Here is a 24,120-nt window from a genome sequence, read left to right on the forward strand (position 1 = left end):
GTACGTAGGTCCTTATTGAAGGAAACTGGAAAATATTTAAAGGTTTGTCTATGCATTATGTAAATGGATGGTTTCTCATCTGTGCTTGAGGGACATACTTGTGGTCTAAGCAAGAAATTATTTTCAACTTTCAGAATAAGTTTCTCATGTACCAAGGGTAATTTCACAGTTTTATATTAAACTTAATATACTGGTGCTCTGTGAAACAGTAGTTCTGTGAAGTGAAATATTTTTTCTTGTTTTGGAAATTCCATCTCAGTGGTAAAAGGAATGGAAGTGCAAAACCTTGAAGAAAATTAAAAATTGAAGTGTTACCATTATTCTTGGTACTACAAGTCCTTAACTATCTATCTAAATATGGCACATAACCAAATCTTATTTTTCTTATGTGTTTTATAAACTCATAGTTTACATTCTTTATTTTTAACCCCCACTCTCTCCTGATCCTCTTTCTTCAGGAACGAAAGATAATTGAGGATACTGTTGTTCCATTCATTGTTTCTTCAAACTCTGCTGAGCTCCTCTCCTCTTCTTCCTCTACCACTGGAGGAAACAAGACAGTGGTGAGTTTCTCATGGAGTAGTAAGGCACTGAAGAGTAAGCCATCTTTACTGCAGTTTAATCCTTTGCTAAAGGCTGTCAGAGTCTGGGAGCTGTAAGAGTAAGGGTATTCCCTGGGTCCCATCTCTAACTGGTGATGCCTCATAGTGCTGCAGGTTACAGATTTTCACAACTGAATAGCTGTATTCCCAAGCAAACTGCTACCATCCCATTTTCAACTAGAGCAGAGAATGATACTTTCTCTCTGCAGCTGCCTCTGTTCTTTAATCAGTGCTGTGAAATTTTAATTATGTTCCAAAGCTAACAGAATCTTAAGTGGTTTTGAATCCAAAATCTCAAGTGTAAAATAGTGCTTTATATATGTCAGATGAGACAGAATCCTACCTCCTCAGTTTTCCTCCTTTTCTTTCCTATCATAGAAAGCAGCAAAACAGAGGAATGTTTACTCTCTTATGTTTGGGTTTTGTTTTGTTTTGTTTTTTCACTCATGCAGCACAAAATGTTTAATTCAATGCATCTAGCATCTGATTAAATTAGTGTTTGCAGAGATCGGGGAATGACACCCCAGATGAGATCACAACTGAGTAAATGTGGGATTCACAGACATAATTTTCTCTTGCCTAAGGCACCTGCACCCAGTCATCTCCCTTTTTCCACTGAACTCCAGGATTAGGAGTACTGTATCAATTGTATCAACTCCCCTCACTCTTCCTGCCCCCTTGTTCTCACTCATCCCTGTGCAAAGGCATCAGCCATGGCCAATTTTCCACATGGTTGTGTAGCAGTAAGTTCCTTGGTGCAGCTGCTTGTACCACAGTCAGGACTCTGCCTGCACCCAGAAGCAAAGGATCTCATGCCATTGCTTCCTCGAGCTCCACGAGTCAGATATGAACCATTCCTGTACCACTTTGGAAGTAGTACTGGCGTTGCCCTTTGAGGATGCCCAGTGCATGTGAGTGATGCTTTACTCCTAGACACTGACAGCAAGCTGAGGTCATTCACAAAGTCCTCACAAGTCCAGTGGCAGACTGTCTAGACTCTCAAAATAATTCAAGGATTTCTGCCAAAGATTATGTAATGGGAAGTTTTAATTTGCCATCCTTAGCACAATAATTGTTACCTAACTTATTTTATGCTCAACTTAGTCCAACCAGTTGTTGTTTCAGCTAAAGTCTCAATTAAATCCAAAATTAGCCTTACCAGGGTCATATAGTTCTACTATATAAATGTGAGATGTACTTTTTGATAATGTGTCAACACAATGTATCTAGGGGCAGCCTGTACTTTTCCCATGCATGCAGCAATTCCAAATTCAAAGAAAGCTCCTTATTCCCTCTTCATCTGTCTTCTAGAACTCAACTGATTCAAACAGCTGTCCAGGGGAAGGCAAGCAAAAAGAAGTTACGAAGCAAAAAAAGCTGCTCTGGGAGCAGGACAGTGTGTCATCTCTGAAAAGCAATGAAAGTGAACTCTGGCAAGAAAAGAGGAGGTATATATTTACCCTAAGCATTTCATAGCCCTGTGGAGCTTTGTGTTCTATTGGCTTTTGGGGTATCACATGTGCCCACAATTGATGCTGGAGCACCAGCACTTGGTGGCCTCGATGCAATACATCCTGATCACTATTCACTGGCCCCACAGACAGATGCATGTGTGGCAGTGCACAGTACTGGTTGTACATATCAGAAGGCTTGTCTTTTCCTTGTATGGCTTGAGGTTGTCACAGCAACCAGATCAGACCTTAGACAGCTCAGACATCTGTGTACATCACTGCACTGTGTCTTGTGTACATTTCACAAGCCATCTGAAGGACTAAAGGAGCTGTAGCTGTTTTCATTCAGAACCTTTGAAATTGCCTGGCTGCCTCAGAAATGCCATACCCAATCTTGCCAGGTGATGTTTGAAGTCCTGGACTTTACTCAACTGCTACTTAACACGTTTCACAAAAGAGAAGAGGCATCTGATGATGCTGAGCAGTGTATAGAGAACATGGATTAAAGCCTTTTTTCTGTCAAAGAAGCTCTTTTCTACAAATCCAAAATTATCTTCAGCACATCTAAGTGGCAGTTTGAGGTAAGCAGGAAGACTTGGACTGTTTGGAGACAAACTTGTTAATTCCTTAGTGTTCTCATTGCTTTGTCATTGCAAAATTGACACAATAACAAAAATCTTTTGTGTAAAAAATAGACTGATATTCAAAAGTCTGATTTAGCCATTATGTTCTAGATTATATTTCTCCTGACTTTTTTGTATACAATGCAACCTTTTTATTGGCAGTGGAAATAAAGCACTCTCAGGATACCCAGGGACTGGTATCTTGAAAGGAGGAAGCGAACAGGAGCACCATGTGCCAGTGATGGAGCGCAGCTCACCTGCCAGACTGAATCTGCCACTGACTCAGGATGAGAGTAAGACTCTTGCTATGCATATGTTTTTCTCCAGATAGAAATCAGGCAGAAACCAAACTCAAAGAATTTTGGAAATTGACATTCACCTATATCTTCAAAACTGGAATGTCTCAGACTAAAAATTTATTTTATGTTAGCAAAGGTAAATATGTAAAGGTGGAATTTAAACTCCTCTTGTTTTCATCAGAGATGACAATTTCTGCAGCATGTATTTTGGTTATAGGCCTGCATGTTCACAGTAGCAGTTAAAAGGGTTATCTTCCATTTTTTACATAATCTTGCATACATATAGGATTTATCATGATACAGAGAGCTTATTTACAACACTTGTTTTGTGTTTTTATAGCTAATTCTTCATGTCCGTTTCAGTCCAGTCAAAATCACTACATGTGATATGTAACCTTTTCAAGCCAAGCCTAAAGCAACATCTGCCTCAATTTTGTCATTAGCAATGTCTAATTACATTTAAAGTTAATTTATTTTTTTTTAGCTTCTATAAGTATTGATGTTTTTGAAGGAAAGAATTTCCCCAAAGCATTGATGTCATGAGGCTCAGACAAAGACAGAAAGTGAATGGAAATTCTGAAATCAAGTTTTAGATTTTTGTTTTCAGTTAAGCATAAAAATTTATTATTCTAAAAAATAATTTGTCTATAGATGGAAATGTTTTCAGTGTTATTACTTGCTCCAAATGTGAATTCAGTCTATTAAACTTAGTAGGTTTGCTTTCCTTGTCTCAATTTTATTGTATTCTTAGTGCTTTGATAAAAATTGCACAAAGAAGGAAAGCAAGCAGAATGTTTATTAACCAGCAATACAGCCTTGGGGATTTGTAGTAGTGATTAAGCAAACTTAACAGGTTTGATAATTTTAAACTACATGTGCTAATAGCCCTGCTTCAGGGTTTTCCTAGGTTCTTTTCAACAATTTGGTCCTCTGCAAGTATTGTGACAACTCCGTTCTTGCCTCTTAAAGCATCCCATCCTTGCTCCCTCCTTAAGCCCTTAAATAACCCCAGGTGTGGGATTTTATTTTCTTGATATCAAAATAGGTAACAGGCCTTTCATAGGCCCCAGCAAAATTTTCATTCTCTAAACCAGATGGTTGGCACATGGCAGGGTAAGGCTTCTCTCCAGCTGTAAGCCACAAAATTCATTTTGCAGGGTCTAGATAATGCACTGTTTCTCAAAGATAGGGTGGTTGGCTTCCTGGGCATCTCACAGGTCATTGCTTTTTGCTGTGAGGCTGTTACTGTCACTGAGCCATCTGAAGCATGGAGGAAAATTACCAAGGAATTAGTGTTCATCAGTTGGTCTATGGAGAGCAGTGACTATAACACCATCCCCTTATCTCTTGCTATTGAGAAGTTTGGATCCTCCAGCACCACAGAAGTTTCAGTGTCTCTGGTGCTTCCTTCATTACAATACATTATTTTCCCAAGTGGTGTTTATGGATGGCTGTTTGACCTTGCCCTTTCCCCCTTCAGAAATTCATTCAGCAGCAGGGTAGATCATGTGTATGTGAGAGTAATGCAAAGGAATGATGTTCCGTAGAGGTCTTCTGATGTAGCAAAACCTGTCTCTGACTTTGTGGGGGGTTTCTGAGAAGTTTGTTTTAAGGAACAGTACGTCTCTCTCCTTTGTTGTGGGCCCACAATCCATGATGGTTTATAAATACTGACAGAAGTATTTTGCCTCAGCTATTGAGTTTTCCCCACCTGTCACTGTAGATGTCTCCTGGAGTCAGCAGCTGCTGACAAAGCGATCTCCACAGTGCGCAGAGGACACTCGGCAGAGGCCGTTCCTGGGCCAGTCTGTGGGACAGCAACCAAGCTCTGCAGGGGAAGTGAGGAGGTGAGAACATAAAGGTTATTGAAGAGAAGTCCTACTTGCTCTGTTCTCCCTTATACTCCTGCTCAGCATCCTTTATTGGTTGGGTTTGATGAGTCCTGCAGTGTGAAGACACCCTTCGTGTCTGGCTTTCCCACAGAGACTGCTAACATTTATCTACCTGATTTCTCATTACAGGCACCACAGTTACTAATTTCAGGAGGGAGCACACCCCCTGCATGCCTCCTTCTTCTTTCACTGTAGCTCAGCACATATCTGCATAACTTTTCATGTGCTTAATTTGTTTTAATTGCCTGAGAAAAACATTTATAGCTAATAAGTATCTAAATATGAGGGTGGGAATGTCAGGTTATATCTGTCTCTTTGAAGCTGGCATCCAAGAATTTCATGCCCCATCTTCCAAACATATATCCGTTGCTTCTTCCTAGTCCTTTTAAAAGAAGATACATATAGGGTAGTATTTGCTTTCTGCTGTAAATTTTGGTGAGGTCTTTTTACTTCACTGCTTTGCCTGTGCTTTTGGGTAAACCTTAACTGAATGGTAAAACTAGATCTTTTGGTAAATAAGGGATCTGTTTGCTTAGTATTTACAAAAAGAAGCTATGCAATGAGAAAGGAACATTGTTTTCATTAGCATATATATGAACACAGTCTTCTGCAGAGCCTATTACCTCTGTTAAGGTTATATCCAGTCAAACTAATGTAGATTGAGGTTTGATTACCTATTCTTCATTTAAAACTGTGTGTGTGTTTGAGAAAATTGTTATTTAATCTGTGAACTGTTTTAGGCTGTTAGAGTTTGGATCAGTCCTGTGATTTCTGATAACAAAAACCATGGTTTTGATCACCAAGCTCTTTCAGAGTAGCATGGACACAAATTAACCATTAACCAAATAAACCACCTTTCCGTGTTGGTAGCTTCCTTTTTGCTCAGTAAAGGGCCAACAGAGAGTGTAGTGTGGTGTAGTGTGACTTGGCTTAACCCTCCTTCATCGTGGTGGGAGCTATGATGGATTGGTGGGGCGGGCAGGAATCTCCACATGGCTTATTACCTTGTGAGTTACCTGATTGAGCAGCAGTGAGCAGACAGACTCAGAACCAAAAATCCTGAGATTCACTAACTGGAATTTCTCCATACAAAACCTGGTTTTATTTGTTGTTCAGCTGCAGTAATCTACATCTTCTCTGCTGTATTTTAGGGCAGGCTATCATGAGAACTTCCGATCTGGGCCGCCATCTCCCTGCTCTCTTGCTGCTCTGAGTCAGTCACCCAACAGGTACTAAAGGTCAATAAGGAATTTTGCAGACCAAACACATCTTGTAGTTGCTGGTGAACTGCCAGAGTGAAAATCACATTAGTATTATGTGGATGCACTATTAAGTCTGCTAAATGTTGTAATTCATAACTGTCCATGGGGTAAACATGTAGTTCCCTCTCCCATATATCTTGCCTGCTTCAGTGGTACTGTTATGTTTTCAAATAACACAGTTCAGAAAGCACCTCCAGAACTCTGCTTGATCACTAAAGTTTCACTAAAACTGAAATAGGACAGTATAAACCTCAGACAAAGTGTGATCTCAGAGTGAGTAAGCCAAAGAATGTCTTAATTGTGACTAGTCACATGCTCAGGAGTAAGATCTGTTCTAGACATTGTCACTTGCTGGTTTAAAATTTTTTTCCTTTAATTTCAAAACTAGAAACACCCTTTTGCTTTTTTATTGATTTTTAATTTGCCCATAATCATGCTAATCTCATAGAGATTAGAATGATTGACTTTCTTGTGCATTCTGTATATCTCTCAGTGAGTTCTGTCTACCAACTCTAAATAAATGTTAACTGTAGCCTGATTAAATCACTGATAATTCGGGGGTATACTAAAATCAGTTTGCTTATTAGATAGGGTAAATTAATACAACACAGAACACAGAAATTTTCTTTCTTTTTAAATTACATTGTTCTTCACTTTGCAGAGCAAAGCCCTCCTTCTGATGTCACTTACATTGGTGTGAAACTATTGGGAATTTTTTGCATGGACAATTTATTATGTTTTTCTAACCACAGATGCAGTTTTGGTGGGATTGCCTTTCCTTGCTACAGGTTGCTCGTTGTGATAGCTACTTCACATTATTAAGCAGCTGTATTCTGATCTGAGAATCTTTTGCATGATCTTTTCCTGAAATAAATCTTATTTTTGTAAATAACAGATAGGATGTAATTCATTTTCCACTAAAACATTAGAAAACTCTTAAAAATTTCCTGATATCTGAAACTTTTAATTTGCTTTTGTAATAACTCTGATAGTGGGGAAGAAGTAAAAACAAAGGTGAACTCAGGAATAACATAGAAGCAGAATGGTTAAGGCTGTAGGAAGGGAGAAAAAAACACAGTAAAGTTACTCTAAAAGGAATAATGATAATGAAACAACAAGAGGATCGTATGTCTGTGCTGCCTGTGTACATGGTGGGCTCAAGAGCTGGAAACAAGGATAATTTTCTAACTGTCATGAGGTTTTCTGCTGTTTCTTGCTTAGTTGAGTAGGATTTCATCAAATTGTCTTTTCAAAACTCATGAAATATCACTAAGTTTCTCTCCTGGTTTCAGCCCTGGCTGAAAAAAGCATGGATGACACAGAATGACAAGATCCCTTTTGATCTCATGTTCATCTCACTAGGTTAGGCATCAGTTCTGGCAGGCTGACAGGCAGGAGAGAAGCGAAGAGTGTGAGACCCATAGAAGTGGGCACCTGCACTGCTATTAAAACCATTATGAAAAAGGGCACCAGTTATTCCTGGGGCTCTAAACCTTCACCCACCTGTCATCCAACAGCAGATTTAGGAAAGAGGTCTAGACAGTCTTTCAGAACCACTGAAGGTGCAAGTTGAAGTATTTTCTGCATTGCAGGTGGAGATCCAATTTCAGGTTTTCTCTGACTAGTTATAGTATTAAGTGGCTGCAGCAGCACAGTCTGAAGTGAATCAGCCAGTACCTGGTCTGTGCTATTGTAGTTATGCTGTCACTATTGGCTTCACCAGCTTGAATGGGTGAAGAATAGCATCCTGTTTTCTGCTTTGCAGTGAGCAAATCCATTTGTAAACAAATTGAAAAATTTCCAGGCTGAGAGTCGGACTCAGGTAATTTGTGTGAATCACTGTGGCATTGGCTGGGCCTAAGTAACCTTTAATATAAGGGTGGTGAGGCACTGAGGCCCAGAGAGACTGTGGACTCCCCATCCCTAAAGGTGTTAAAGGCTGCATTGGATGGGGCTCTAAATAACCTGGTCTAGTGGAAGATTCTCTGCCTTTGGCTGGGGGTTGGAACTACATCATCTTTAAGGTCCCTTCCAACCCTAACCATTCTTTTTTCTGTGATTCCACAGACATGGTTCCCTGCAACCAGGCCTCTGTTAAGAGGCTTTCATCTCCCTTGATCTAGCACAGCAGACTGGCAGGGAAATATGTCTGAGTTGCTGTGCATTTAAGGATTTTAAGCCCTTTGCTTGCTTATCTGGAAGGCAGACGTGCAGGTGGATTCAGTAACATGGCTGAAGGGTCAAAACATGGCTGAAGGGTCAATGTGTATTTATGTAAACTCCTCCAGTGCTCCTTCCTCCCATGCTGTCCCTCTTGATAAACCTATCTAAATATTTGGCTTCATTTTAGCATTAGTTGCTGTGTTTTTACAGCCATGTTTGTCTTCTAGGTCTGTCAGCGGGAAGAAGCTTTGTTCTACCTGTGGTCTCCCTCTTGGAAAAGGAGCTGCCATGATTATTGAAACACTCGGTCTTTATTTCCATATTCAGTGCTTCAGGGTATGGTTCTTGCTTTATTAAGAAAAACCTCAAGTCGTGCACAGTGCAAGTAGAGAATAGATGTGAAACTGAGAGGACCAGGGTATTACATGAGCATGTTTGTGAAGAAGTGGAAATAACTCAACTAATGTGTTGTTTTGCAGTCAGACACATTAATTGGACTAAAACCTGTGATCCAGCAAGCAAACTTAGCTTCTGTACTTACAGGGGGAAAGCATAATCTAATTTCTCTATTATACTAATTGTTTTTTAAATATAGCATTATTTACCTTGCAATTTTTAGGTGGTTTTTATTTTTTCCTTCCAAAAGCATGATCAGTCCCAAAGCCATCTTTTATCTGCCCCATGGTTGGAAAGCTTTGACTATGCAATGAATGGTGTATTCTGGCTTTTACCAGAAATATTTCTTGACTGTTCTTGAGTGTTTCAGTTTGGAAATAACCTGAAGTGTTTTCTAGAGAAATCAGAATGTGTCTGTTTCCATTATCTCTGGCTCAGTTGATATTATATTAAGACTTTTTTGATTTTAAACATTTACCCAGACTAAATCTCTGGCCTCTTTAAACTTTATCCATCACAACTTACCTGCCTCCAGAATGCAGCCTCAAAGTCAGATGTCCCATAAAATAATTAGGCTTCACTTCTGTGTAAGGAGAGGCTGCTGAAATCCAGCCTAAACACTTTTGACTCTGTAAAAACTCTCTTACTGGTTTGCAGTGTTCCCCAGGAGTATGGGCTTCTAGGGGGGTATTTTTCTCACCGTTCCAAGAACTACTTAAACAAAAGTAAAAATTTGGGAAGAGTTGTGATAAATAGTAGAGCATGGTCTCTCTTACTGTCTCTGTTCTTCAACTGACAGTGTGGCGTTTGCAAGGGTCAGCTGGGAGATGCAGCGAGTGGCACGGATGTCAGGATTAGAAATGGTCTCCTTAACTGCAACGATTGTTACATCCGATCCAGAAGTGAGTACCAAATCCTGGGAGCTCTGACAATACTGTGGCCATGATTTTAGCTGGCGGCTTTGTCCTGCTCTGACACTCAGGTGTAACTTCACCATGGGAAGAGGAGTCTTCCCGTGACATTTTAATGATTTTCTCATATTAGAAAAGATTTCCAAGCCCATTAAATTGTCTCAGAGGATCTCTGCTGACCACTATTAGACTTAAAGGCTGTTTCTGTGCATAAACATAAACTCCTATACTATGCACACATATTGCATGACCCAGAGGCTTGGATCTCTCACATCACATGAGACAATGTAGATTATTCTACCCGATCTAGGACCCTGGGCCATGTTTGGAGAAGTTCCCATTTTTTAAATCTCCAGGCCTCCCTTTTTTGGACAAAATTATAATGTAAAATATTAAGAACATTCTGTAACTCGTAGTGAATCCTTGTGGTGGTATCCCCAAATATGTGATAAGTAGTGTTGCTTGCCATAAATTTTGAAGAATGAGTCAGACAATTGCATGCCAGAAAGAAAACTGGGTGATTTTACTGCCTTAGAGCAGGTCACCTAAATGTCTTCCTAAGTCCTGGATTCCTGTGACTGATACCAAATTACTAGAACGTTTCAGCTTTGCCCCAATGTTGCCAATGATGATCAGTGCCCGTGCTGGTTTCCATCTTGTGGAAACAGTAAGATGCAAAACAATAGGAGTAATTGTTGTCTTCCTGTTAAATATTATTTGATATACTCACTGCCTACAGTTCCAATTGGTATGTGGACATCTAGAGCCCTTTTTACATACTATTTCCCTTGCCCTCTCTCAAAAGCATTGGCTGTAGAAATTGAGGACTAGGAAGGGTACCTTCCTACCTCTGCCAGAAAAAAAATGGGTACTTTTGCTCTGGTGCTTCAGGAACAAGATACTTCTCCATCAGCAGAGCTAGAGGGTGCTATTGTATAACTGGTTTTTTGGCAATTTTTTTTCTTAAATTCTGCTAAGAAAATTATTTAGCTAGTTAGTTAGTTATTATTTAACCTGAAATATTTAGAAATAGCTTTTTCCCTTTGTGCTTAAACCTATAAACCTTCCTTACGTGGATGAGGTCCTGACCCTTAAAATGCAGATTTGCACATCTGGCTTTACACAAAAAAGAGAGGAAGGTATAAAAGTTATAATTTCCTTTTCTTCTCAGTCCTTCTTGCTTAAATAAAAAACAATGTACCTTGAGGATAGATAAAGGCTCTAATAAATTATTGGCTTATATGCTGTAGAAATCACTTTCTCCATCACCATTTCTACAGCAGTGTTACTGTAGAAAATGCATTACAGAGCTGTGTGCAGTGTTTCATGTAATAATGTTTTGCATTTGTACATACCCAGCAGAATGGTAACCAAGTCCATGACACAGGAAATAGGTTTTCAGAAAATGTATGGCTACTGAAGAATAATTATGGCAAGGGGTTTTTAATTTTTGCAACAAATTGCCTCTTCCAGCTGTGTTCACTGGTCATGCAAAATCTCAAATCCAGGTAGCTGAATTTAAGTTACAGTAACTGTTGTTGACAATTCAAAGGGTCTGCTTTTGACAGAACTGCAAATATTGTTAGTTGCTGTTTTTTAACTAAAACTTGATACACTGCACACCTGAAATTAAGAATAAACTGGTGCCATGTCAGTGTTTGGCCTTTCAGTTCTGGAAATAATAATGCAAAAAGTCAAATCAGTTGTTTTATTGCATGGCTTGTGCCTTCTGCCCCCGTGGCTGCATCTGAAACCTGTGCAGCACTGGGCAGAAGTCTCTGACTAACCTAGGGTTAGTCATTATTGTTTTGAGACACTTACGGGCATCTTGATTAAATATTTTGGCTCCCAGAAGCTTATCTGAGAAAATGGATGATTCTGTTTCAAAATAAATAATAAAAAAAGATTACTAGAAAAGCATTAAGGATTATGTAATGTTCCAGGGTCCAAACTATTTCTGGTTTTCAAATAAAAGTGGATGTAGGTTTTTATCAGTAAAACCTCACAAGGAAGGAAGTTCTCTATTCAGTGTCAAACACAGGGAATGGTCACAGGTTGATGAGTGTCAAAGTCAAAGGCAAGAAGTAAATTCATGAGATTCCCTGAATTTGGCCATTCCCTGTATGGCCAAATAACACAAGGAGTCTGTAGTACCGGGTAGCTCAAGCTAGGCACAGCTGAAGATGACTCGGCAGTCCTTTACTATTTTGGCACTTCAGAGACTGAAATAAACATACACACGGGTACTTTGGACATAAAATAAGATAAAAGTTAATTCAGAATGCATTCAACACGTGGCAATGTATTTCCACTGGAATTATGCTGAATCTTTTCAGTAGTTACTGCCCCAGCTTTGCAGGAGAAAGAAAAAACAAGGCACAAATATATATAGCTCCAGATACATTTTTTTTGAGTTGTGGAGATCATGTAAATAAGAGTCTGTATTTGTTAAAATTTGTAACCAAGTACTTGTTTTGGTTTTGTTTTACCTAGCTGCTGGACAGCCAACTACATTGTGACATGACTTTCAGTCCTAATAGATTTCAAGAAGGAACTCTCTTCTCATATGTATCGGCTGCCTCCAGACAATCACTTGTAAAAGCTTGAATCCATGGACATGATGGCTCTCATCTCGTTTTCAAAAATTCACAAAAAGCTGCACCTGCTCCTTTGAAATGCAATATGTTGGTTTTTGCTTCCTTAAGAAATTTGCAAAATATGTATGACCGTGTTTGGGAAGGCAAAGCCTATGTACTATTTAAAAAAAAATCAAAACCACCTTTCAGGTATGCTTATGATACCCAGTCTATTACATTGTTATTTTGAAAGTAATAAGAGAATAAACATGCAATAAAGCTGTTTTGTTTTAATATTTCTAGCTATTAAAAATTTTAAGTTTACAGAACCTTTATAGAATATGCCAACTTGAGCTGAGAAGTAATTTTGAAATAGTATCTAATCAGTGCATTTGAAAAACTAAACATCACAGCACGACTTCTCTGTTGTAACTAAAGCTATAACTTTTTTTATACAGAGACTAGTTTGATAATACATCCTGTATTGCTGAAGCATTTTTTGTTTGTATTACCTTCAATGGAGGGTAGAAGTTAAACAAATAAATTATTGCACCTTTAGTCGTAGGATTTTTTGTTTGTGTACCTCAAGTTATGTTCATGACTATAGCTTAATATTCTCTGAAATAAAGATTTCTTCATTAAACCTAAAGACTGCATACCATGAACAATGGAAAAATTCCCATCAGGAGCAATCCTTCTTAGTAAGTCCAGCAGCCTGTATTGTTGTTAAACTCAATGAAAGGTGATGTGGGGAAGAGGCAGCCAAGCAGGCAGACCCAGCAGAGCTGTGGGTCTCTGAGCTGCAGTTTGATGCTGTGGTGAAGCTTTTCTCTTTGGCTTGTAATTTGCCAGTTGATTTGAGTGGATTGGACACCTGCTCATTCACTTGCAAACATTACACTTGGTTGAAATCTCATGCAGAGATGTGTTTTGGGTACCCCCCAGGGTAGAGAATTAGATATCCTTGAGCCTGTGTTCCTCCATCCACTATCCAAAAATAGTCAGCGAAACCCAGAAGTGTGGAAGACAGGCAGGGAGGAGGCTGGAGCCACAGGCAGAAAAACTACCTTGCCTGTGTTTGGGACAGTTTTCCTTTGTGCTCTTTGATTAAACATGTGCTCCTTACTAAAGTGATCCAGCAGCTCATTGAAACAGAGGTTCAGCAGGTACCTACAATACACAGACAAAGTTAGAGAATGTATTGCAACTGTAAAATATCCTAGCACTTTTTGGTAAACAGTTACTGGAAGTATCTTCAAATGGAGGGGAAAAATATTTTTCTGCCTTAAAACAACTATAAAACTAAATGAATAGTGATTTCTTTTATCTACATGCATATCTGTCATCTTTTGATGTGTTGGTAAATCGAAATGAAGTTGTTATTAGGGAAGCAATAATTCTGAGTTGTTTTCTAGATAGCAATTATTTATTGAAATGCTAGACAGTTGCTTGCATGTGAGTTGCATAACCATGCAAAGCTGCATGTCATCAAACACACACATGTGATGTCATTGGAGGACATTGTGACTATCTGCTGGAAAGTTACATGTTACTTCCTTAATATTGTGCCTTAAAAAATGCAAAGCTGTTGCACACAGTCAGCAATGACTTATGGATGCAATAAATCCAAAAAGCTGAAGTCCTTCGTGGACTTCACCTGGGGAATATTTTTAAGTAAAAATTAAATAAATTAGACTAATGTTTTGGAACGAAAAGTGATATCCTATATTTTGATCAACCACCTGCATGATTTACTGTTAACAGGTTTTGATAAGCAGGATGCTTACTCTCTGCTTGTGGTTGTTATAACATTTTCCCACAAAGAATGTGTAACATGGAAATTCAAGAAGCAGATTTCATAACTGATGTGGTACATCTGTATGACTCCATACGCTGCATTAAGGATATGTAAATATACAATGTCTGAACCTAATTTTTAAATGAAACTGTGCATGCTTGTGCATCTATTCGATATGAGTCTCTAGCACTGTTTCACCCACATGATAGATGTGCAAATCAGTTCCCAAGTGTATCACAGGTTGGTGTCTCAGAGGTCAGGTCCGCTTCTCATTCATGTAGGGGTAAGTGCCCAAAGGGCTTAGGAGCATGGTTGGGATAAAGTGCATGAAAGAGGGGGGAGGGATATTGCATCGCAGACACATCACTGGGGCTCTGGTGCTGCTTAGAAATTGATCCCAATGTCTATCAGATAGTTTTGTATATGCATGTTTTAGCAAAGTTGATTGTTCTCAAAGCGAAATGAAGCAGCGCTCAACGATGATGATTTTTTCCCCTAATGAACATCTATTCACCAGCACAGAATAATTTTCAACAGTTTTCTAAAATGTACTTGCCAACTTCTTATGTTTGCTTTTATATTCCCTCTGGAATCTCACAGGGAAAATTCATTCAGTCTATGATTTTTTTTTTCTTTTTTTTTCCAGTTTAAACACGTTAAGATGATACATTTCTAATCAGGAACTTTGAGCACAGAAAAAAATTAATGCTCTCCTACATTTGAACTGCAATGTAAATGTATTTGTTGCAAAAAAATGATTTATTATTACTGAGCAAGTACAATATATGTAATGGGTTTTAGATGTTTTGGAATTTATTTAGCCTCTTACTACTTCAGAGAACCTGAACAGGTGTCATAACCCATCTGTATTTCACAAGCCCATTTTCATGGTGTACTTTTTCCTTACTCTTGCTATGTAGTGTTATTGATGCAGTACATCTGTAGTTTTCAGTGAATGTTGTAAAGGTTGGTGAGCCAGAAGGAGACCGTCCTTATCTGCATGTCCGTTCAGGGACAAGGATTGCTCTCCTAGCTGGGGCTAATGTTGAATACCAATTATGCTAATTTTCCCTTTATTTTATTTATTCTAAAATGCCTCTGGAAATTAGGAAAACTTGTCTAAAACTCAACAGCTTTTATAGTAAATGTATGTTTATAAATAAAATGTTGATTACCTTTGGTGGTGTTGATTTTACTTATTCTAACTTACTTCTATTTCATAAACCTGGATTGCAGAGTAGAGGCTTCTGCTTGGTTGGGCTCAGCTGAGTCAAACAGTGTTCCCCAGGACTTAGTGTATGAGATGAGGCAATAAAAAAGACATAGCTGAGATGACAAAATACCACAGGAAGCTGTAGCTCTCTATTCACAAGAGCATGTGTGCCTGTTGTGGTAAAAGATGAACAGAAAGAGCTTTCTGTGGAGAGGCAAACCCAAAGTCTTCAGATCTTTCATCAGTGTTGGTGGACTGTGGTTCAGACCTTCACTCAACAAAGTACTTTATATATGGCAGTGATAAATATGTGTTTGGTTAATTCTGTTTGCCCATAGCAAAGATCCTGCAGTTTGTGCTTAGTTTTGCATTTGCTGAGGTATCTCACTAATTATTGTATTGCAAGAAGGGTGTGACTTGTCCAGTCACCAGTAGAAAGTTCACACAAAATTTTAAACTAATAACTGCCCCTTTTTCTACTGTTTCCTTGGGTCTTAAGTGGATGACAAGTTTGGGTTTGTGCCAGTAGAGCATCTCAGCTGTTAGATGAGTCATGGAGACGTACAGACAATTTAGGGTTTTTTTCATTCATTCATTCATTCATTCATTCATTCATTCATTCATTCATTCATTCATTCATTTTTATCCTGGTTCCCTAATGGCAGTGGTGGTGGCCATACATTATTCCTGTGTGTCCATGAAGGCCAGCATTTCTCTGGTGGCAGGGCCATGCTGGGATTCCCAGCAGTGCCATCAGTGTGCCCTGTCTGTGGGAACAGCTCGCTGCCACTGGAGGTTGCTCTGAGGCTGGATTTGGAGGCAGTCAGGCAGCTGTATCTGCTTCAGCAACTCTGCACCAAGGCTGCTTGGCACACAGACAAACACTGTTTCCCTTATGAGCCAGGGAAAATGGTGGCAATCTTGGTATGATTTTTTTTGTAATATTATTACTATTTTCTGATTAATGTGACCTGCACAGTCATTTATGATCCTAAAAGGGAACTACTGGGGGTGCATTCACTGGACAAAATAATTTTGAATACCTTTTAATGGGGAGTTGTGTCACTGGGTCACCTCCCCAGGACTTTCACCTGCAGGTAGCAAAGGCTACCTGGAGGACCCTGAGGGAAGCCACGGTGCTAACAGGGCCTTGGCATACCCTGGGAGAGTACACTGGCTTGTTTGAGCAGTGGGATGAAACTGAGAGCAAATAGGAGAAATAGGAAGTGATGGGAGAGAGGAGTGGGCTGTTAGAGCTGAGGTTCAAACATCAGAGTAGAAGATACCCCAGACAAAGAGGGATGTGTGCATGGCACCCCAGGAGAGCTCTGTGCCTCCCCTATGTCCTGTGGAGGTGTGATACTTCCATCCCTCTCCTTTGATAGACTGTTGGGAGAAGTGCTCAGTTTCCTCCATCCAACCCATTTGGTTTCCTCATTTTTTTTCCCTCCTTAGCAGGTGTTTTGGTACAGAGATCATCAGTGAGAACAGACAGGTGCTGGTAGCTGCAGGAGGCTCTAGGCACAGGTGATGAGCATCAGTAGCTTGCTTACCTTGTGAGTATTGATCCTGATCCAGTGAACTCTTCTGGAGCATAGTTAAAAGCTGGCAGCTACCACTTTGTTTAGAAAATTAGCTTTAGGTATGGGTCTTGTTGGATCCCCTTCCTGGTCAAGGGGAGACTGGTCAAGTAGTTATTGAATAAAATTTGCAGAGTGGAAGCCTGTCCTTTACCAGGTTGGGTAAGTGGGGAGCAAAATGACAAGATGACAGAGACGCATCTGCAGTAAAAATCAGAAGGGGTTGTGAGTGCTCGAAATGAGCAGATGACCACCATTTGGATGGGAAAACAAAAATGTCAGTAAAATAAATCTCCTGTAAAGGCAAACAGGTCTCCTATATAGTTTTAAAAGCCTCCGGTAGGAATGTAATTTCATCTGAATTTCCTGATAAGGGGAAATGACTAAACTGGAAGCTGCTCAAGTTTTTCAAGTAATAAGAGCCCAAAAAAAGAGATAGAAGGTACAGGACAGGATGTGACTCTCCTACAGTACAACGGGGGGTTTGTCTTTGAGGGGTTATGGGGGGATGTCTACTTTCCAGTTCATGTTTTTTATAAAATGTAGCATGAGTTAAACATGAAAGAGGGAGCTACTGCTCTGTAGATCTTATGAAATGCCCCATGTTCTGCAAGAGTAGCTAGTGAAGCTAGGTAAACCCCAAAGCATATGGGCTTTTAAGTCATTTAGGAAAAAAAACCTCCATTATTTAAGATAATCTTATAAGTCACTGTTAACTCATCCATAGAGTCCATCTGCTTCACTGCACATGATGCACTGTAAATTCTCTTAGCTAAGGCCACATCCATAGTTCACAGATGTATTTTTTCCTAAGCAGATGACCTGCTGGTTAAAACCTGCAGAAGCCAGTCATGGGTCTAGAAACTAAATCTAAACTAACCAAACTGCAAATCTTTCCTTGAAGTAACAGAATTGATCAAATGGGAAAAGAACGCAAAATTTCAAAAATTCCTTTTTTCTGTTACATCTGCCTATAGACAAAGCCACTCCAATTACAAGCACAGAAACAGACATGCTATCCACAACTCTAGAAACTACGTGTAGTAGTGCTGGAAGTGCTGTTCCAGGGACCTGGACTTGGGGGTTTGCAATGGCTATCCCCTTTTTTCAGTGGCCAAGTGCTCTTTGGTTGTCTTTGGTTTGTAAAACTTTGTGAGTGTGTGCAACTCAAAGGAGGTGTTACAATATTCCTCAGTATAACAATATGTCCCTATCATTCAAATTGAGGATGTCACCTCCAAGTGCACTTTCCTGGGACCACATCTAAACATTGCCAAGTGAGAATAAAGTGGCTATTTTTTCCAAAAGATGTTAAATGTAGGGTTTTTTCAAATTTTTCTTGGGAAAAACGAATTCCAGTGAGTGGTTTTTCATCTGTGTGGTGTATTAATTCATACTAATGCATTGAAGTAGACTGTGCTGCACCATGAGCTTTCTGTATTGGACTTTGTGCAATTATGCAGGTCTTAAAGTTTTTCCTGACTGATACACAATTATAACACTCAGATAATTTTCAGCCTGAGGGTGAAGCTCTCTGAACAGTTCCATGAACTGATGTTCTGGAGGTTTGCTAGAAAACATTTGGCTTGGCTCATATTTGATGCTTTTTGTGCCCTTCCTGATTCTGGGGCCATTCTTGGGCAGAGGGAAGTGGTTATGGTTTGCCACAGTCTCAGGGGAGTGAAAGGCACTGCTTACAGAGTCTGGAGAGAAAAAGCCTTGCACTGAAGCCAGACATGACTCCTGCACACCTTCTGTGCCTGGCCATGTCCCAGTTAGGCTTTAGATAGGTTAAATGTGAAGACAACAGTGTTAGATAGACCTATAAATTGCATTCTGTCTTCTTTTTTTAAGTATTCACAGGTATTCAGGTAAGGTTAAATGTACAGAAGGGGAGCACTCTATGTAAAAAATAAGCCAGTTAACACATACCTTATCTTACCCATACTCCTAAATGCATTTTGTATCTTGTTGTTTTGAAACAGGTAGGATGACATTGAGAGGGTATCTGTGCTACTAACTGATATAATTACAAAAATTACTGTTCCAGTGGACTGAAGATGAATTTTAAAATTAACTTGCAGCCTCACAAACCCAATTCCAAGCATTTCTGTTGGAATGCCACCTACACGTCCAGCATGCATCCGTGTGATGATGGCAATGCTGGGAATTAGTGGCAGAGGCCAATCAACCATCCTGAACTCTCATCCCCTCCGCTTTGCTTCTGCCAAACTGTTATCTCTCAGAGCATTTGTCACAGATACACCGGGTACACAGCAGTTGAAAAGCCATTATCTCTTTCAAAAGTAGTGACTAATGTGCTTTTGCTCACATCAATGTGGAAAGTCACAGGAAGATTTTGCTGTACAATCAGCTGTGTTTACCTTGTGGAAAAAAAAGCTGCATTTTCCTAATATCTTTCTAGATAAATAGAAGTCTTTATTTCCTGCAAATTTTTTCTGGTACCTTTCTTCTTCTATTTCTCCTGGAACTGTTGATTGGTATTTTTATATACTTCTGTCATTAGCAAAGAGGCAATTTTAAGGGTTTTTTCCTCTAAGTATACTTGACTGGATGATACTGTCCAGTGTAACTACATGTGGTTTAATAATCAAAACTTAAAAGCACCTTTCAAAAAAAAAAAGACAGCTGACTTTTCTGCCTGTGGTGGCAGCCCATCCACCACAGTATTCTGCTTCACCAGGGCCAGCATATCCCACCTGATGGCAATGCACTGTGGTGAATTAAAATCATCACAGGCAACTGATGCCCTCCCTGCACTCCATTTTATACAGAAAAGGATGGTTGGTGCTTGTAGTTCATTGCAAGACTTACCTCACTAAATCATCATTTCAGACAATGGGCTTCTGAGAAACTTTCAGAAAAACCAAACTCCAAGGAGCTCAGGTGGTGGCACTGCCTTTGCAATGATTCTTTTCATTGTGGGGGATGAAGGGTAAGGAGCAAGCTTTTCACTTGCACAAGCTGCAAGTCATTCATGCAGTTGGGTTTATATATGGGTGAAAAGCCTGCATAATTCTGTACAGTGACATTTACAGTAATTGCATTTCTTCAAGTTGATGTAGATGGTACAGTAACTTCAAAGCTGTATTTTTTCACATGGGGCTGTGTGTTAATAGTTAAGTAACTGAACAAGATGTAGGTTGAAATAAACAGGAATATAATCACTTGATACTTGTTTTTCTCAATATCTCTATCTTGAATGCTTAAAATCTGCTTACGGCATGAATACAATTAAACATGTAGATATGTTTCTTGTTACTGCATCAAGGCTCTTCAAGCATGTGGCTGTTTTCACACACTTCCAGCTGACAATAATGCACATGTGTTGTTACCCCAGGAGCTGAAGATTTACATTGTACTTGGTAAACTTTGATTTAAAAAGTGATCAATTTTAATTCCTACCAGATAGAGGCACGGTAAGATGAAAAGATGGATAAATCATTGGATGCCGAAGAGGCATGCATCCTAACTTCCAGGAACGGTGTATGCATCTTGGGAAAACAACTTCAACGAGGATCAAGCTCTCAAGAGGTAAATGGTGGAGTTGTGGCACTTCTTCTCTCTTGTTTTCAACCTAGGACATAACCAGTTTCTCAGTCTTGTTCACCAGTTAAATCTAGCTGCGCCCCCATGGCACATCCCAGCTTGCCAGGAGGCTCATTTGGCTGTAGCCAGCTCTGCACAGCTGCCCACTCAGTTTAACCCCACTGGGCTTCGGGCCCTGCTGCTCTCTCTGCACCTTTGCTGTGCATCTGCTACAGACAGTGTCAATTTTTTTCCCTCAGATGCTGGGATTTTGATTTTTTTAAGCAAGAAATTCTTCTTCAGTTGATCAATACAGCATTTCCCAGCTGCTTCTTGCACTTCTGCAGTCAGAATGAAGGGCTGCAAAAAAAACAGTGTTGATGCCTGATGGGCTTTGGAAAGACTCCTGCAGAGCAGCCCTGCCTGCTGGGGAAGTGCTCTAGCAGAAATGTGTGCATAACTTCTTATGGTTGGAGCAGTCCAAGTGTGGCAAAGATGTGTGCATGCTGCACAGAGACTCTTTATTAAAACCTTGTGGCTAGCAAGGGAAATGTGAGAAGACAAGTATGTCTCTCTACAGGCTGCCATAGTACTTTTCTTCAAGGAATAAATATAATTTTATTTATTTTCAGTTTTAAGACAATATGTGTCTCTTTTGACAGCGCTGAGCTGAAGCTTAAATAAAAATATCAATTACTTCCTTATAATTGGAGTAATATAAAATAGCTTGGACTAGATTTGGAAAAATTTTCAGTGCCAAAATACATGAGTACAAAATGTCAGAAGCTTGGAAGCAGCTGGATTTTCAAGGATACCTGATGAACACTTCCAGATATGCAGACATCATTATCAGGTCCCAAGTGAGGTACAGAGCCACTGGTCATATGTGAAAGCATAGGTATCTGACCTTGGTTTTTCAGGTTTTTAGAGCTCATTATCACCAGAAAATAGTGCAGCCCTTTTCAATTGTTGGTTGAATCAGATTAAAAAACACCACTGTGAGACAGAAAAATACTATTTACCTGTATTTATAAATGGATACATGGTCACAGATCCATTTAATTTGTGCAGAGAAAGAATGTCTTCACTAGTGAATTTGATTTAGCCTACAACCTGACAATAAATGCACATGAAACTCAGAGGAAAACCAAACCAAAGCATTTTTTTTTTTTTTGTGCATTTACCTGCTACTGTGACTACAGCACAGTGACTGTGGAGCTCAGAATGACCAAGCTGAGCTCTGCAGAGCAAGAAGCCCATCAGTGTGGAGTCAGTCTGTCTAGAAACACAGCACAGAGAGCAGCAGCAGAGTTCCCCTGCCTCCAGCAGGCCCCAGGAGCAGCTGGCTGGGCTGGAGCCAGCGCAGCATCGCCGTGCAGGCGCTGCTGGTGGGGGCACAGACCTGTGGCGTTGGCAGATATCGCCTGTGCTCCGAGCCGAGCCAGCCAAGCTGAGCCCTCATGGAGAAACGCCCTTTGGAGAGAAAAGATGGCAAAAAATGGTCCTTTTCTGGAAGAAAGGTGATTTAAAAGCTGTAAGCATGTTGTTTTCATGAGTGATGCCTGCCACAGTGGAGCAGGAATTGTTGTTTATTTTCTGGTCTTCTTTACAAGATTGACTTCTCAGCTGGATGATGTTACCTTGGCTTCGTATGTCTCATCTATGGGGAAGGAGAGATGGAAACAACCACACTCCTGTTCCCACAGCAACCTTCTGCCTAGAGAACAGCAGATATTTTTCTTAGTAAAATAATTGTAAAAAAATGTAAACATTTATTTGCTGGAGGAGAGATTTTAAAAAGGTTTTTTCACTAAGTTTTGGTGCCAAATCAGCTTCTCCAGTTAATTATAAAATGACTTAAAGGAATAGTCAACATGGTTCTTATCTTCCAGAGGTTGTTGCTATGTAACATACCTGCCAGGGGGTATGTAATGGGATGTGAAATTTGATTTCACAAAATCAAGAGGCTATGCTCCATACAAGTCACATGCATGTGGCAGACTGCCCCTGCCAAGGGCAGGCATTACCCTGGGGGGCTGCCTCTGAGAGTGGATGTTTGTGGTCATCTATTGTTTTTGTTGCCTGTTCTGCAGGGATTTGTGGTATGATGTGCCACTTCATGTACTCCTCACATGTTGAAAACCTGATTTCCCAGGAAAATGATGGCCCACACAAGTTTGGGGCTGGCTGGTAGCTGAACAAGTGGTCCTGCTGGCTCAGCAGTCACCTGCAGGTGTATGAAGGATAAGCACCAAGAAAGTAACCTGAGCTTCCTGCTGAAGAGGAGTAGCCAAAGCTAAATTGGGCTGGAAGGAGAATATGGAATAAAAAAAAATTGTGCATTGACAGTTAGATCAGCTGATCCAAATATTCAGCTCATCAAAATAAATATTGTAAAAATAAACTGCATAGATGCTACCTGCATCAGAATTTTAATATATGTTTCAAAACAAAAAAATCCACCCTTTCCTTCTGGCTAATGTTCTGGACTTAGCCAGACATTACATGGCAGTATTTTCTGGACTAATTTTATTGATAGATGAGAACATTAAATAGTTAAAAGGATTCTTTCATCTTGCTGAATCCTTCACTTGGACAAAACAAACAAATAAGGAAAAACTGCCCAGATTGTGCTCCTACTTTAAGTCATGGCAAGTGTTGTGAGGGTGACTGCTGCCACACAGCTAAAGGACTAAGGCACTTTGTAAATCAAATTTCAAGTAAAGAGATTGGTTTGCGAAACCTCCTCGGCATGGAGTCACAAGCTGTCAGAGTGTATTAGCATTATGTTACTGGAGTAAAAAGCAAAACAAATTAAGATGTTTAACAGCTGAAATCTGAAACAAAATTGTGTTTAATGCTGAAAATCTTGTTAACATATTTTCAGGCTTCCCTTTCCCCAGATATTAAATCTCAGTGTGTTTGCAAGCATCTTTTTATCACACATAGAAACCTACTGTGAGAGAATGAGAACTATACACGACATATGGTAAGGACGGGTGTTTCACCCTGCATGCAAAAGCCTCCTCAGCGCTGCTGCAGCATCCAGTAGCACATGGGAAGGTTTTAAGGACCAAGAGAGACAACACAACTGGAATTCCCTGTGTGTGCAGGGTGACAGAAAGCATTGCATCAACAGCAACAGGCCCAAACTGAAGATTGCACATGTAATAGCATTTAATGTGAGGAGTAATTTGAACTCCCAAACTGGTTTTTCTTTCATATTGGCTCCCACAATGAAAGAACCATTAAGGGTTTTAGTGATCTTCCAAGACTCTGCTTCCAGCAGAAAATTGGCTCCTTCTCCTTGGACGCAAGACCAATTTTTAATTGAATTTCAAGAGATGATGGATGTTGTACTTTATTCCAAGTCTATATGCTAAATTAACAAGGCTGTCTGCTTAGTTTCCTCTTTTGAAACCACATTGAGATGAGTTTCTGCTAATTCTCTTACACAGGGCATTAGACATGTGAACGGAGTCCTTATTCAAGAATTGAAATAATAGGCTTTTTTGCCAAGCTTATTACTTTGGGAAATAATTTGACCTGTGTGTGAGGCAGCAACAATAATTTCCTTTCTGAAAAGGATTACCAGCTGAATTATTTCAAGTAGAATGAAATTAAACATATATTTTCATCAAAGTATTTAAAAAATATTAATTAACTTTTTAAAGTATATCTTAGAGCAGGGACCATTCCATTAGGTGGGCTCATTTCATGTTTGTTTTTTCCTCATGCTCCCCCTGGTCACTTTTAAAGATAACAGAAAGTCCCTCTGGACTACTCTGGATTACAGAATATGTTT

At 39.7% G+C, this 24,120-nt stretch overlaps 1 protein-coding gene across 4 annotated transcripts in view; it reads left to right on the forward strand.

Moving 5' to 3' along the window:
* Positions 1–15,152, forward strand: part of LIMCH1 (LIM and calponin homology domains 1) — a 171,901-nt gene extending 156,749 nt beyond the window's left edge. For all 4 annotated transcript variants that reach the window (XM_072928116.1, XM_072928117.1, XM_030270984.4 and 1 more), the window contains 8 exons: positions 459–563; positions 1,914–2,050; positions 2,839–2,969; positions 4,699–4,822; positions 6,019–6,096; positions 8,520–8,628; positions 9,488–9,590; positions 12,093–15,152. In XM_072928116.1, the coding sequence (XP_072784217.1) occupies positions 459–563; positions 1,914–2,050; positions 2,839–2,969; positions 4,699–4,822; positions 6,019–6,096; positions 8,520–8,628; positions 9,488–9,590; positions 12,093–12,118 (813 nt within the window). In that variant the 3' untranslated portion in view covers positions 12,119–15,152. The remainder of the gene's footprint in view (positions 1–458; positions 564–1,913; positions 2,051–2,838; positions 2,970–4,698; positions 4,823–6,018; positions 6,097–8,519; positions 8,629–9,487; positions 9,591–12,092) is intronic.
* Positions 15,153–24,120: the final 8,968 nt, after the last annotated feature.

The sequence above is a fragment of the Taeniopygia guttata genome, chromosome 4 (genome assembly GCF_048771995.1).
Source record: "Taeniopygia guttata chromosome 4, bTaeGut7.mat, whole genome shotgun sequence".
Taxonomy (NCBI): Eukaryota; Metazoa; Chordata; class Aves; order Passeriformes; family Estrildidae; genus Taeniopygia; species Taeniopygia guttata.